Source organism: Prionailurus bengalensis, chromosome B3 (assembly GCF_016509475.1).
Source record: "Prionailurus bengalensis isolate Pbe53 chromosome B3, Fcat_Pben_1.1_paternal_pri, whole genome shotgun sequence".
NCBI classification, from domain to species: Eukaryota; Metazoa; Chordata; class Mammalia; order Carnivora; family Felidae; genus Prionailurus; species Prionailurus bengalensis.
Genome location: NC_057355.1, coordinates 53784643 through 53801023, shown reverse-complemented (window position 1 = coordinate 53801023; position 16381 = coordinate 53784643). Strand labels below are relative to the sequence as shown.

The 16381-nt window shown below is 36.6% G+C and overlaps 1 protein-coding gene across 1 annotated transcript in view; it reads right to left on the bottom strand.

The window, feature by feature from the left end:
• Positions 1-3680: 3680 nt before the first annotated feature.
• TRPM7 (transient receptor potential cation channel subfamily M member 7) overlaps positions 3681-16381 on the bottom strand; it is a 122919-nt gene continuing 110218 nt past the window's right edge. Inside the window, exons 37-39 of the mRNA XM_043555435.1 lie at positions 13745-13796; positions 13523-13629; positions 3681-4903 (exon numbers count right to left, since the gene is read on the bottom strand). Of these exons, the coding sequence (XP_043411370.1) occupies positions 4773-4903; positions 13523-13629; positions 13745-13796 (290 nt within the window). The 3' untranslated portion in view covers positions 3681-4772. The remainder of the gene's footprint in view (positions 4904-13522; positions 13630-13744; positions 13797-16381) is intronic.

The following is a 16381-nucleotide window of genomic DNA, read 5'->3' as shown; positions in this document are numbered from 1 at the left end:
GAGTTTGGTGCTACAGCTTCAACTTGTGCTAAGACCCATCAATCATTTTGCCTCATCAGTAAAACTTTCAACACAGAGAAAAAGGCAAGTATTATCTTAGGATTATAGAATATATAGTATTATTTGACCTTGTGGGGCCCCTGAAAATGCCCTATGTACATTCAGTGCCTATGGTCCATTTCCAGAACCACTGACCTCATCAATAGATCCAGGTAATGACCATCAAAAAGACAACCAGAACTGTGTGTCCTCATGGAACTAGACACCACCACCAAGGACTCATTCTCATCAAACATCTAGACTCTGACCAAGCCTTTAACTAACCATTTAAGGCATATTCAAGAGAGAAACACGTAAAATGGCACCTAAGGGAAAGAATTAGCAAAATCTTGAATGTGGGAAACATTTTTTTTAAGATTTATTTTTGAGAGGGACAGTGCAAGTGGGGGAGGAGCAGAGAGAAAGGGAGGCATAGAATCTGAAGCAGCTCCAGGCTCCCAGCTGTGAGCACAGAGCCCAAGATGGGGCTCAAACTCACAAACCGTGAAATCATGACCTGAGCTGCTTAATGGACTAGAGCCACCCAGGTACTCCTGGAATACTTTTTAGAACAAATGATCAGATTCTTCAAAAAATGAATTGGGGGTGCCTGGGTGGCTCAGTTGGCTGGGCAACCGACTCTTAGTTTCAGCTCACCTGAAACATGATCTCGCAGTTCCTGAGTTTCAGCCCCACAGGGGGGCTCTGTGCTGACAGTGTAGGGCCTGCTTTGGGATTCTCTTTCCTCCCCCCTCTCTGCCCCTCCCCTGCTAGTACACACAAACTCCTTCTCTCCCTCTCAAAATAAATAAATTGAAAAAGAAATGAATTGGTCGGTGGTGGTGGGGAGTGGTTGAAGCCTATATATATCAAGAGACTTTAAAGACAAATCAAGATTAAATTATTTATACACTGCAGTTGTAAAGATAAATCAAACAACTGCAATGTATAAATAAATCTTACCTGGGTCCTGACTCAACCAAACCGTAAAAAAATTTTTTTGGAGAACATTTTCTGAAATTGAGAAACTTAATTTTTGAGGCGTGAAGATATCAGTTCTCACACTTTAGAAACATATACCAAGACATTTATAATTAAAATGAAAGAAAAGTTCCATGGATGCAGATTGCACAGAAATTCCAAGGAAAAGGGGCACCTGGTGGCTCAGTTGGTTGAGCGTCTGACTACGGTTCTATGATCTCATAGCTTGTGAGTTTGAGCCCCACGTCCGGCTCTGTGCTGCCAGCTGAGACTGCAGCCTGCTTTGGACTGTCTGCCTCTCTCTGCCCTCCCCCACTCACTCTGTCTCTCTCTCTCTCTCTAAAATAAACATTAGGAAATCCCAAGGAGGGGGGAGGGGAACACCAGGGAGCTAAATGTAGAGTAGGGCAGCACACGAAAGCAAGCAGTTATTGTGGAGTGTGTAGCTTTTCTGAATAACCATGTCCTCTCCCTCCCTGCTCTCTGTTCGTTACCACTAAGGCAGAATCATGGACTCCAGTTAGAAATTCTGCTTTGAGGAATTTCCAGAGTGCAGAAGGAAAATATATTCCAGAGGTTCAAAACCATAGCTTGGGATTTTCCCTAAAAGGCTCACAGATTATCTAATACTAGAAATATTCTGTGGTACACATACTTATTGAGCACCTATATTCTATACTACAAACTCCAACAAGGCACTAAGGGAAACACAAAAATAAATAAGACAGCTCGCAGTTGGTAACACAGACCAAGTTTTGAGAGCCACACATTGGTTGGGAGGTTTCACTCCAGTACATAATTACTGAACAATTAATTAAGCACCAGTTGTGACTGATCTGAGGATCCAGGTTCCCCCAAAACAGGTACCTTTGTGAAATCTAGCTGGGAAACAATGAGAGCAGAAGGATCACAAAAATGCCCACACATGGATTCATCCTTTTCTGCAAATAATTACTTGATCTCTGAGTGATAAATGACTACTGGGTACACTTGCTTTGATTGTCTGCTTAAACACATAAGACTATATATATCACTGTGATCTATCTTCCTCAAGAGAAAGTTTGGTATTGTAGAAAAACATTAAAAAATTCATGTTTTGTTTTTTTTTCAGTATACATATCACAAATTATGAACTATGCAAGGTGCTGGGTGATATAGTAGTGAAAAATCCTAAAGGTCCTTTCCTCTGTGAAATGTACAATCTAATGGGGTATATATCTATGAAACAACAGCCCAATTTAAGGCTGGGAAACAAGGGTAATTTTTATATTTTTCTTTACATTTTAAAATATTTACCTTACAATACAATGAACATGCATTACTTTAAAAATAATGAAGGCTCATAGATCCCCAGATAGATGAAGGCAAATTATCAGAGAACATCTATGTAAGACGTTTTAAGAAGTAATTTGGGGGACACCTGGGTGGCTCAGTTGGTTAAGCATCTGACTCCTGACTCTTGATTTCGGCTCAGGTCATGATCACAGTCCTGAGATCCAGCCTCGTGATGGACTCCGCTCCCTCTCTGTCTGCCCCTCCCCTGCTCATGTGCGCTCTCAAAAAAAAAAAAAAAAAAAAAAAAAGTAATTTGGCAAAGAGATGAGCTCTGTTCTCAGCAGAATGACACTGAGAAGAAAATGCTAAAGAGATTATGCAAATGACACTTTCAGACCAGAGTAATAATGACAAAATTCAGTAATCTAAGGAAAGATCATACTTCTTTGGAATGAGAAATGTGGTCTTCGGGTAAACTGTTACTTTCCAGAATTAACAACAACAAAAAGTTATCGGATAGATTTAGTTTGGAAAAGCAACCAGGAACTGGTACAGAAATCAATCATCACTATGCTTAAAAGTCAACATAACACAGGGCTCAAGAGCATACTCAAAAGCCAGTTTCCCGGGTTTGAATCCTAGTGCTGCTACATTCTAATTATAAGAATCTTAGGAAAGTTACTTTATCTAATGCTTTTATTTTCTAATTGGTAAAACAAGATAATAACCTATATTTCATAAGATTGTTGTAAGGATTAAATGGGTGTAAGTACTTTATATATAAAGCAGTTAGAGTAATGCCTGGCACATATTAAGTGCTACATAAAGACTGGTTACTATTAACATCTTATGAAAATAATCAACATAAAATTAAATTTCAAAAGATAACCCATATCTCCATTTTCTGACATAACAAGAAACAGATTGAAAAGAGAGAGAGAGAGAGAGAGAGACACAGAGAGAGAGAGAGGAGGAAACCAAGACCACATTAAACAATACACAGGACAGAAGATGAAAGGCGTACAAAATGGTTCATTTAAAAAAGCTGATACTCTGTAATTAAAAAAACACTTTGAAAACATAGATAATTTTTCAGAATGATTGAACTCAGTAAACATCTGTAAACAAGAATAAATTTATTTAATTTCTTTTAAAGATTTAATGATATACAAAATGTATATAGTATAATATATTTAATACACTTTTTCTTTCTTCCCCTCCCCCCCATTAATATTAAACACTATTTAAACAGCTCATCTCTTCTTGCCTTGTCTGTATCTATGAGATACACTACTGAATACAAGTAAGATTTACACTGCTCCTTCCTAAATAAAAATTAAAATTAGTACCTAGGAAACAAAGAGAAAAAAAGCGTAAAACTTTAGTCAGATGAAAGCTTTTCTTGTTGTTGAGTATTCAACAGTATCTGGGGCAGTTAAAGTACATTTTATTGGCATAAAGTTACATTGCAATCTCCCGACATCACATAATGATAATCCAACTCAATTTCTTAAATAAGTACCACAAACAATACTCATGTTCAGGTGTTCCTACACAATTTTAAATAGAAGCAAGAATTTACGTTTACATTCTGATTTGGTGTACTGTCAATAAGATCTTTGGAGAAGTGTGTAGCTTCCAGGTTGTCACTACAGTTACAGATAGGAAAAAAGCACTTGAACTTTTTTTACAAGGTAACTGCTCTTGAACAACAAGTTTCTCCTCTGATATATTTAGGTTAGACCAGTTTACCATGGCTTTCTTCTACTTAACAATGACTTGAAAAAACAATGTTAAAAAAAAAATAACACTAATACCTTTGCACAATTTGGGGTCTATTTAACAAAAAAAAATTGGCTCCATCTTTAAATATGGAGCCTAATCCTGATTCATAAAGTCCCTCTGTGAAAATAGTTTTCAGCTCAGGCTTCTTGTATCCCTATGGATCTAGAATAATAAATCATCTCCTTTTCCGTGGCCAACAAGCATCTAGTTGGGGACTAGTGACATCATCACTGAACACACTAAAACATACTGAGGAAGACGTCTGCCATTTAACCAAAAGGCTGGGTGATTTCTTCATTTCACTAGCTGAATGGCAGGAAACCAGCTGCCAATAAAATCTACACTGACACTTAACTTTGGTTAATGGTATTGCACCACATGAGAGAGGGTGTCACCCTCATCAGAACAAAGTCAAATGAAATCTTCTGCTAAAAGAGCCCTTTAAAAAGTTATAAATACTAATTTTCCTTTACCTTTAAAATTTAACAGCTGCCAGCTGTATCCTATAGGGAGCTCCTGACTGACTAGTTTAATCAGGTCAAAAGAATACCGACCTTTTAACAGTGCCAGAATCAGCATATTCATTTGCACACATTTTTCTCTATTACCAAACAATTTCCTCCTGAAGGAAAAATGACAAGGTAACATTTTTGTGAGGTGTAGGCAAAAAAACCCACAATGATTCAGTAATATTATAACATCAGACGAATAGAATTAGTTGATTCTGATTCTTTGGTGGAATTTCCAGGCTGAAGAGTCAAATCTGAAGGTTCATCCTGAGGAAATATAATTTTATCAGGTGTATAGTCATTCCTCTTCAGATCTATATTCACACCCCCAACAAAAAAAGAAGAAAAAAGTCAGTATTTCTTAGAAATGAAAAGTTAAGAACATTTTCTAAATCAATTTTCCTCTAAATGTGCCACATCTATTTTCTAGGAGGTAGTTTTTAATTAAAAAGTCACAAAATATATACACATAAAAACGAAATCATTCATTCATTCAACATATAAGTATTCTGCTCTGACCAAGAGTCAATAACTCATGTAAGAGTGGAAACATAGCAATAAGCAAGGCAGACAGGTATGGTTCCTGCTCTCATGGAACTTATATTCTTGTAGATGAAGAAAAATAAATAGAAAAATAACAGAATTATTATTAGTAACAAATGCTTTGAAGCAAACAGTCTGGTGAGAGCCAGACAAGAGATAGTATAAGCTGATTCTTTCATTAGACAAGGCTGGGCTGAAGAGGCACAGGAGGTAATATCTGAGTAAAGACCTCAATATTGAGAAATGACCTATCAAAGCTCTGAGCAGAGGGAAGTTTAACTGCAGACCGTAAAAAGGAAATGAACTTGGCATTTTTGAAGAATGGCAAGAAGACAGCATGGCTTGTATGTAGTGAATGAGGGGAAGACTAGTAGCAAATGGGGTCAAGCAACAGTTAAAGACCAAGGGTTATCAAAATCTAGCCAGTGAGCCAAATCTCACTTGCTGCCTGTTTTTGTAAATGGTTTTACTGGAATGCAGCTATGCTCATTTGTTTACAGATGTTCTGTGGCTATTTCCGCACTACCATTGTACAGCCAGGTAGCTGAGACATAGGCCATATGGTCCACAAAGCCTAAAATATTTACTACCTTGTCTTTTACAGCAAAGTTTGTTGACCCCTGATTTATGGGATGCAAGCTATGGTAAGGAGTACAGATTACAATGAAAATCTGGGGGCGCCTGGGTGGCTCAGTCGGTTGAGCATCCGACTTTGGCTCAGGTCATGATCTCGCCGTCTGTGAGTTCGAGCCCTGCGTCGGGCTCTGTGCTGACAGCTCAGAGCCTGGAGCCTGCTTCGGATGCTGTGTCTCCCACTCTCTCTGCCCCTCCCCTGCTCATGCTCTGTCTCTCTCTCTCTGTCAAAAATAAACATTAAAAAAAAATTAAAAAAAAGAAAATCTGTTGGAAGGTACTAAGCAGTATTAAGGAAGGAACATAATCAAATTTAAGTGTCTATTCTGACTGTCATGTTAAGTCTTGTTAGGGGCATTTGGCAAGAACACATGAAAGAAGTGGTGGCAACAAAGATTAAGAGAAATGGATAAATTCTAGGAAGATTTCAGAGCAGAGCAGACAGAGTTCAAAAGATTGGGAATGCAAGGTGAGAGAAAAAAACCAATTAACTTTTAGGTTTTGGTCTAAGCAACTGAGTAAACACTGGTTTACTCAGGGTAAAGCTGAGCTGGAAATGATGGGTGGGAAATGAGAGTCAAGAGTTGTGGAATGGATATACTACCTATAAAGATACTTTAGGGTAACCCAGTAGAGATGTAAGAAACTGAATACAGAAACAGGAGCTCAGGAAAGACAGTAAGTCTTCATTCAGTTAAACATGGTACTATCAGTATGCAGATTACATTTATAGCTATGGGATAGGATGAAATCATTTTGGGAATTATAGACAATAGTTGCAGAATTGGAAAACAATGCAGTAATACCAAGTTTAACTTAAAACTAACCATAGTCATGCACATATCCTTATGCTTTTATCTCCATATAAAATAGAGCTCAGAATATGAACTCTCAGCTGAGAATATGAACTGCTTATTTTGAGTGATAGCCTATATTCAACGATCCAAATACATATTTGCTATTGTATGAGTACATTTTGATAAATTTTAAATTTAAAAGACTGTGCCAGTGTGGCCTTAGGGAATGCAAATTAATTTGTAGTTGTATTGTACACCAAGAACAATGGAAAGAAACCCAATTATAATTCAAGTTCTGAAAATGTTAACTTATGGTATAACCATGGACAAATTATCTGACTTCTAAAATGTTCTGGAAAATGACAGATTTGGGTTGGAATGTTTTTAAGGTCTCTTCCAAGCTACGAAATCTTGACTATATTAGTAATTTAAAAATTAATTAAAAAAATAGATATACTACTTAAAATATTATTAGATCCAAAACCAAATAAACATTATATCTGGGCTACCTATTAATAAATTCACCACTGTTATGTTCTAGTTCTGGCTAAAATGGACTAAGGATATTCAACTCTATCTCTCCCACTGATTATAAGTAAAAACCCTTCACATAAGCATAAAGTCACTATCTCAGTATCCTGAAAAGTTAACAGCAGACATATTGAGGAAGGGGATGAAAACCCGAAGAATGGCCTAGCCTAGATTGGTGGTGAGTTTCCTGGGTTTTTTTCCCCCTCTCTTATTTTTCAAGCTTAGACTTACAGATAGCTGGCTTGATCTCAGAAATGTATAGTGAGCATGGAAAGAAAAAGCTTTAAGACTTTCTGACCAGAAGATCAGGAAGGGGGACTCTGTGGGATGGAGAATGTTGAGGGGAATGCCCTCTTTTTGCTCCTCTGGCCCTTACCTACAAGTCCCAGTCATGAAGAGGCACTTTTGAGGTGGTGGAACCTGGGCAAGCACCTACAATTCCAAGAGAAAACCTTTTTCTGGGACTACAAGAACTAAAAATAGGTATCTTTAAGAGCCAAAAAAATTTTTTTCCCTCTTTCTAGCATCAGAAATGGACTCAGGTGAAGGAAATGTGTGACAGCATAGGGAAGCCACAATCCTGACTTTCCAGGCAAAGTACCTTATCTGTCCCCTGTACCCCCCCCACCCCTGTCCTGCTCCAACCAAAAAAGAAAAAAAAAAAAAAAAAAAAAGGCCTTGAAAATCACAAAATATGGAATCGTGGAAGGGAGGAAAATGGAGAGAGGGATACCCTAAATTTGTGTATGAAATCCCAAGTTCACCTTTGAGTGGCAAATATGTCAAAAGACAGCATAGGATGGGCTTTGAGGACTAAACTATGTGCTGACCTCCACTCAGTTTCCAGACTTGACCATGTTTGACACAGTGAGGCTGACCTAAGTACTACTGCAAAAGCTTTGAAAACTAAACTGACGTTGGAATCACAGCTACAAAAGGTAGACTAGGACTTGTAAATTGAGCTTAAATGAGCTGTCTACTAACACAAATAAACAAAAATCAACATTCTCTAGAGGATTTTTAGTAAGAATAAGAATCTCCTAGTCAAAATATCTAGGACACATTCTAAAATTACCAGATACAAAGAACTAGAAACATCTCAAAGAAAAAGACAAGTGATGCCAACCTTAAGATTATTCTGATGGAATGATAAAAGACTTTAAACCAGCTATTACAACCATATTTCATGAAGTGGTGCAAACAAACTTGAGATGATTGAAAAAAACAAGTTTTCAGCAGAGAAATAATCAGTATAAAAGAACCAAAAGGAAGTTTATAGGACTGAAAAACATAACTGAAACAACAAATCCAGTGTGCGGGCTTAAAAGCAGAATGAAGAAATGAAGAGTAAGGGAAAAGTCTGTGAACTTGACAGAGCAATAGAAATTATTCAATCTAAACAACAGACAAAAAATAATTTTTAAGGAAATAACCAGAGACTCAAGTCCCTGAGAAACAATATAAACATGTCTAATATTTTTTTTTAATGTTTATTTATTTCTGAGACAGAGAGAGACAGAGCATGAGTGGGGGAGGGGCAGAGAGAGAGGGAGACACAGAATCAGAAGAAGGCTCCAGGCTCTGAGCTGTCAGCACAGAGCCCGACGTGGGGCTCCAACTTACAAACCGTGAGATCAGGACCTGAGCCAAAGTCAGTTGCTCAACCAACTGAGCCACCCAGGTGCCCAAAAATGTCTAATATTCTTATTATGTGAGTCTCAAAAAGAGATGAAAAGAGATTGATGCAGAACAAATATTTGAAGAACAGCTAAAAACTTCCTCAATTTGACAAAAATCATAAATTTACAAATTCAAGAAGCTAAGCAAACCTGAACCAAGATAAACTCAGAAAAACCTACAACTAGACATCTCATAATCAAACTGCTGAAAACCCAAATTTTGAAACAAGCTAGATTATAATGATACATCACATATAGGAGAAGAACAATTCAAATGACTGTGAAATTTTCATCAGAGATAACAGAGGCCAGAAAACAGCAAACATTTTCTATGCCCTGAAAGAAGTATCAACCTAAAATTCTAGATCCAGTAAAAAATAGCCTTCAAGAATGAAGGCAAAATATACACATTCTTGATAAGAAGAACTAAGAGCAACCGCTAAAAAAAATAAACATAAAGATAAAACAATACTAAAACAGAGTGGGGGGCGGAAAAAGAAGGCATTAATCAGAAAAGAGTACAACAGAAGATCTGTATCTAATCACATCAATAATTATGTAAAATGTAAAGGGTCTGAAACATTAGTTAAAAATGGAAATTGTTAAGTAAAAAAAAAAAACAACAACACAAAAAAACAAATTAAACCTATGACCCAACTATATGCTGTCTGCAAGCAGCCCACTTCAAATATAATTAACATATATATAAGGGGCTCCTGGGTGGCTCAGTCGGTTCAGCGTCTGACTTTGGCTCAGGTCATGATCTCATGGTTCACGGGTTAAGAGTTCCATGTTGGGCTGTGTGCTGACAAGTCAGTCTGGAGCCAGCTTTGGATTCTATATCTCCCTCTCTCTCTCTGCCCCTTCCCTGTTTGCATGGTCCTGCTAAAAAAGGAAGGAAGGAAGGAAGGAAGGAAGGAAGGAAGGAAGGAAGGAAGGGAGGAAAGAAGGAAGGAAGGAAGGAAAGAAGGAAGGAAGGAAGGAAGGAAGGAAGGAAGGAAGGAAGGAAAGAAAGAAAGAGAAAGAAAGAAAAAGAGAGAGAAAGAAAAGAAAGAAAGAAAGAAAGAAAAAGAAAGAAAGAAAAAGAGAAAGAAAGAAAGAAAGAAAGAAAGAAAGAAAGAAAGAAAGAGAAAGAAAGAAAGAAATTTATAGAAGTAAACTTCTTGTTAGAAAAGGCCTCAAATCAATAATCCAAGTATTTCCCCCCACCAGGTTCATTTCTTATTATTATTTCTTTTTATTTTATTTTTTGTTTTTTAAAATTTACATCCAAATTAGTTAGCATATAGTGCAACAATGATTTCAGGAGTAGATTCCTTAGTGCCTCTTACCATTTAGCCCATCCCCCCCTCCTACGACCCCTCCAGTAACCCTCAGTTTGTTCTCCATATTTATGAGTCTCTTCTGTTTTGTCCCCCTCCCTGTTTTTATATTATTTTTGTTTCCCTGCCCTTATGTTGATCTGTTTTGTCTCTTAAAGTCCTCATATGAGTGACATCATATGATTTTTGTCTTTCTCTGACTAATTTCACTTAGCATAATACCCTCCAGTTCCATCCACATAGTTGCAAATGGCAAGATTTCATTCTTTTTGATTGCTGAGTAATACTCCATTTTATGTATGTATGTATGTATATGTATATATATATATATATATATATATATATATATATATACCACATTTTCTTTATCCATTCATCCATCGATGGACATTTGGGGTCTTTCCATACTTTGGCTATTGTGGAGAGTGCTGCTATAAACATGGGGGTGCATGTGTCCCTTCAAAACAGCACACCTGTATCCCTTGGATAAATGCCTAGTAGTGCAAATGCTGGGTCTTAGGGTAGTTCTATTTTTAGTTTTTTGAGGAACCTCCATACTGTTTTCCAGAGTGGCTGCACCAGCTTGCATTCCCAAATAATCCAAGTTTTTACTTTAACAAAGAACAAATGACCCAAAGCAAGCAGAAAGACAGAATAAAGAGAATAAATCAATGAAATTGAAAACAGAAAGTAGAGTAAAACAATGCAAAGAAAAGCTGGTTCTCTCAAAGTATCAAAAGAACTAATAAACCTTAGCCAGAATGGCGAAGAAACAAAAAACAAATTATCATAAGAAAGGACTCACAAGATCCCAGACATTGAACAAATTAGTATATAAATAACCCTATGCCCATAAATTTGACAACTTAAGTAAAACAAACCAATTCCTTGAAAGACACAAACTACTAAAACTCAATTTAAAAAATGGATGACCCCTCTGGGGCGCATGGGTGGCTCACTCAGTTGAGGGTCCGACTTCAGCTCGGGTCACGATCTCGCAATTCGTGAGTTTGAGCCCCACATCGGGCTCTGTGCTGACAGCTCAGAGCCTGGAGCCTGTTTCAAATTCTCTGTCTCCCTCTCTCTCTGCCCCTCCCGTGGTCTCTGTCTCTCAAAAATGAATAAACATTAAATAAATAAATAATAAAAAAATGGATGACCCCAACAATCCTACATCAATTAACATATTAAACTGTTCCTTAAAAACCATCTGACAAAGAACTTCAGACTGAGAGAGTTTTACTTGACAATTCTATCAAACATTTAAAATGAGAAAAGTATCGATTCTATATAATTTGTTCCTCGAAAAAGAAAAGGTGTGAACATTTCTAACTTATTTTTAAGGTCAATATTACGGTGATACCAAAAGAAGAGAAAGATAGTACAAGGAAAAAAACCACAAACATAGACCAATATTCTTCATGAACACAGATGCAAAAAGCCTCAACAACATATGAATAAAGTGAGTCCAACAATACATAAAAAAGGGTAATATATCATGACAAAGTAGTCTGTCCTGAATGCATGACTGGTTCAACATTTCAAAAATCGAGGCAATACAATGTACTATTAACCTATTAAAGAAGAAAACACAAATGACCATATAAACACATGCAGACAAAATATCTGACAAAATTTAATACCCATTCAGGATAAACATTTTCAAGAAACAAGAAGTGAAGAAAATTTTCTCAACCTAATAAAGTATATCTAAAAAACTCTTACAAGCTAGCATCATGTTAATGGTGGAAGACCGAAGGCTTTCCCTTTAAGATCAGGAACAAAGCAGATTCTACTTTCACTATTCCTTTCACTATTCAACACTGTATGAGAATTTCTTGCCAGTGCAAAAAGTCAAGAAAAAAGGAAATAAAAGGCATATAGGTTGAAAAGGAATATAACTGTCTCTACTATCTATACAGAAAATTCCAGTAAGTTTACAAAACAAAACAAAAAACAATTCCTAGAATTATGTTACCTTAGTTGTAGGATACAAGGTCAACAAAAAACAAAAACAAAACAAAAACCTCCAAACAATAACAACAAAACTCAAACCAAACAAAAAAATAAACAAAAATAAAAAAAAAACCCAAACCAAAGAAAAAACCCAAGGTTAATAAAGAAAGAAAAAAAACAAACACAAGAATTAATGGTCTTTCTGTACATTAACAATCAACAATTAAAAACTGTGGCATTGGGGCATCTGGGTGGCTCAGTCCATTGGCTGTCCGACTTCGGCTCAGGTCTTGCTGTTTGTGAGTTCGAGCTCTGCATCAGGCTCTGTGCTGACAGCTCAGAGCCTGGAGCCTGCTTCTGATCTGTGTCTTCCTCATAAATAAACATTAAAAAAAAAAAAAAGTAGCATTTACATGCTTACTATGTGCCTGGCACTGTTCTAGGTACTTCACAAATACTAATTCATTTAATTCTAAAAAACAAAACAAAAAACCTATCTCTATAATGTAGGTATTTTCTGGACCCACGCAATCTGGCTCCTAACTCCAACCTCTTAACTACTGAGTTATCTATCAGTCATAATGACAGGGACATTAAAAAACACAGCTCAAGGGTTAAGTCTCAGGCAGAGATTTTTTAAAAAAATTTTTAATGTTTATTTTTCAGAGAGAGAGAGAGAGAGAGAGAGAGAGACAGAGCATGAGCAGTGGAAGGGCAGAGAAAGAGAGGGAGACACAGAATCAGAAGCAGGCTCTAGGCTCCAAGCTGTCAGCACAGAGCCCAACGCAGGGCTCGAACTCACAAACTGTGAGATCGTGACCTCAGCCGAAGTTGGACGCTTAACCGCTCAACCGACTGAGCCACCCCTCAGGAAGCTGTAATTTTTAAAAAGTTTCACAAGGAGGCTGATACACACCAAAGAATGAGAACCACTGGTTTGTGCTATAGCTTAGATTCAATAGTAACTGGTAATTTTTCAAATGTATAAATGAAATTACAATCCTGAGAGAATATATCTGAAGTTCTTGTTCCTGCTTCATGGGAATACTCCTCCAACTCTTTGCCAGGCTAACTTTAAAGTCTATTTAACCTTCAGTTTTAGGCAATCTGTCAGTTCCTCAGGTATCACTCCCTGACCTCTTACCTGCTTACCTGTTCTATTTCTTCTGTTTGGCATTAACAACAGTCCTACCTGTTAATCCTGTCAGTATCTAAGATTTGACTAAATTCCATTGAGGTCAGGGATCATGTTTGTCTGGTTCACAATTGTACTGTTAACATCTAGCACAATTCTTGGCAGCGAGCAGACACATAATAAATGTATTAAATTAACAAACTTTGTATTTTTAAAAGCAATTAAAGAAAACATAGATCCATTTATTAAATAATGTGTATTTATGCCCTCAGCTTTATGAAGAATTGTAGTAACCAAATGTGCTAACAATTTATACGTTATACTAAGAAAATGTTACCTGGAAGTTTAAGCTTTCTACAACAAGAATTACAGTGATGTTTTGCTCTAAAGTTTTTTATTGCATCTTCACCTAGATTTGCTGGGCCAAAAACCATATCACAGGATCTGTGGAATTGGTAGTTAAAAAAAGAAAAAAGAAAAAAAAAAAGACAGTTTATGCAAATAGAAATGTAGAATTTGAAATTATAAACATATCTTCATGAAATTATTAAAACATTACCTCTTTTCTTCTGCTTTTATCACAGACGGATCAGTCAAATTTTCACCCACACCTTTATATGTATATATAAAAAAAGATAATTTATATTGTATAATTGATACAAACATTGACATTTGCATAATAAAAATAGTTATGAGAGATTTTATAGCATCAATTATTACACAATGTTAAATTTTTCAAGAGTATAGGTTTTCTCTCTTAGTATTTCATAACTTGTGACCTTAACACTGCACCTAGGACACACACAGCTCCTGCACCAGGAATAAAAGTTAATTATCAGAGTTGGGAGATAGGCAGGTGGACTCCTGATGGCACTTCCTTTTGATGCAACAGGGACAAAGCTGGAAAACAAACAGTTTATGTAAACAGTTTACATGATCTCCCCCTTTTTCACCTTATTAGCAAAGAACATTTTGGAACACGAAGGCATAATTTATAGGCCATTTTTAAAGTGTTTCCCATTTTTAAAAATCATATACTACCACATTTATCTTCTTCAAAAATATTCAGGTTACATAAAGAATAAGATTGTGAACATCTTCCTTTACTTCCATTCCTCCCCAGAGGTACTAAAAGTGTAATTAAATATTTTCAGTCTTTCTTATCTATTTACTCATATAAAAGAATACCTATTGACCTACTACTCATCAGACTGGCAAAGATTAAGAATATTTAGTACTGGAGAGTCCGCAGAGAAATGGGAACTCATATACAGTGCTAAGTATGTGTTCCCATAACCTTTTGGAAAAATAACCCAGTGGCTGTTAAAATTGCACTCATCTCTTCTTACTAAGCCAATTCAGAAATCTACTTAATGGAAATGAAAGTAGCAATACATGAGTATATTTGTTGCAGCACTGTTTACAGTAGCAAAAAAAAAGAAAAAAAGGGGGGGTAAATCATGCCACCCCTCCATACTATAGGTTATCATGCATGCATCTATTAAAAGCAGTAACTCAGATTTATCAGTAATGACCCAAAAGATGTCCATGATATATTGTTAGGTAGACAAAAACAAATCTCACACACTCACACACACACACACACACACACACACACACACACACACACGAGGCATCATCCCAGTTGGAGGAAAATCACAACACAAAATATTAAAAATAAGGAAAAAAACCCCTTCTATTTGTGTACAGTATTTGTCTTCACCAAAGTTAGAGAAATAATGAAATGGGAAAACTTTTTAATATATTTCCATATTGTTTGTTTGTGGTAATCGTGTAAAATATTTTTTTAATGTTTGTTTTTGAAAGAGAGAATGCGAGTGAGCAGAGGATGGGTAGAGAGAGAAGGAGAAGGAATCCCAAGCAGGCTCTATACTACCCATGCAGAGCGCGTGGGGTTCAAACTCATGAACCATGAAATCATGACTTGAGCCAAAATCAAGAATCAGATGCTCAACCAACTGAGCCACCCAGGCGCCCCTTGTGTAAAACAGCTCTATGAAAAATGGCTCCAGGAACACATTAATGTAATAATGTAATGTAAAGAACATTAAAACTACTTTGTTTACTGAAAATAAGTCCCATCTTTTATTTTCATTTATTTAAAGTTTATTTTTGAGAAAGACAGAGGGAGAGAGAGAGAGAGAGAGAGAGAGAGAGAGAGAGAGAGAGAGTCAGGTGCTAGCAGAGGAGGGACAGAGAGAGGGGGAGACTGAATCAGAAGCAGGCTCCAGGCTCTGAGCTGTCAGCACAGAGCCCGACGCGGGGCTCAAACTCAAAGACTGCGAGATCATGACCTGAGCCCAAGTTGGAGGCTTAACCAAATAAGCTACCTAGGCGCCCTTATTTTCATTTATTTATTTTTTTAAAATAAGCTCTATGTTCAACATGGGGCTTGAACTCACGGCCGTGAGATCAAGAGTTGCATGCCCTACTGACTGAGCCAGCCAGGCACCCTAACTCCCATCTTTTAAATTAGGAATTCAGATAAAATCTGTTTGGCTTTACCTCCTATGCATGTTTGAAGATAATTAAATGTCACTATTTAAGAATATACTTAAAGATCTTTTTTACTTAATTGGATTGACCTAATAATACATATCAGTTTTCACTTTATATACTATTAAATCATTTATGTAAACTGATGAACTACTGAAAAAAGGGTAGCTATTTTTACAGATTTTCTTTCTTCAGCTTGATTCCATGCCATTTGCTTTTCAGCAAAATCCTTTATATCTGTGACTATATGTAACAAAAAAAGTCATCAAGTGATAAACATTCTAAATAACTGTTCTTATGTATAGATTTTGAAATCTGGTCTATGGTGACATTTGAAATTAAGGCTGCTCTTTCAGGAAAAAAATCATGGAAGTTATAATAAGAAAGTACAACTCAGGTAGAGCGGGCAACCTGCTCAGTTTTATTTTCCTCTGACCCTGCAGACAGACAATACTCTAAGCAAATGTGCCCTCTCCAAGCCACAATTTCCATTTTTTTCTTTTCCACATATGACAGATTCTGTCTACAAAAATGGTTATGATCAGTTTTTCCTTCCTTGTATAGATGCTACTCCACCCACCAAGTGCTGGAATCCATTCCCCACTTCTTGAACTGGGCTATCTTTATTATCTGCCTTGATCAGTAAAATGTGGAGGAGGAGATCTGGGCCAGTTCTGGA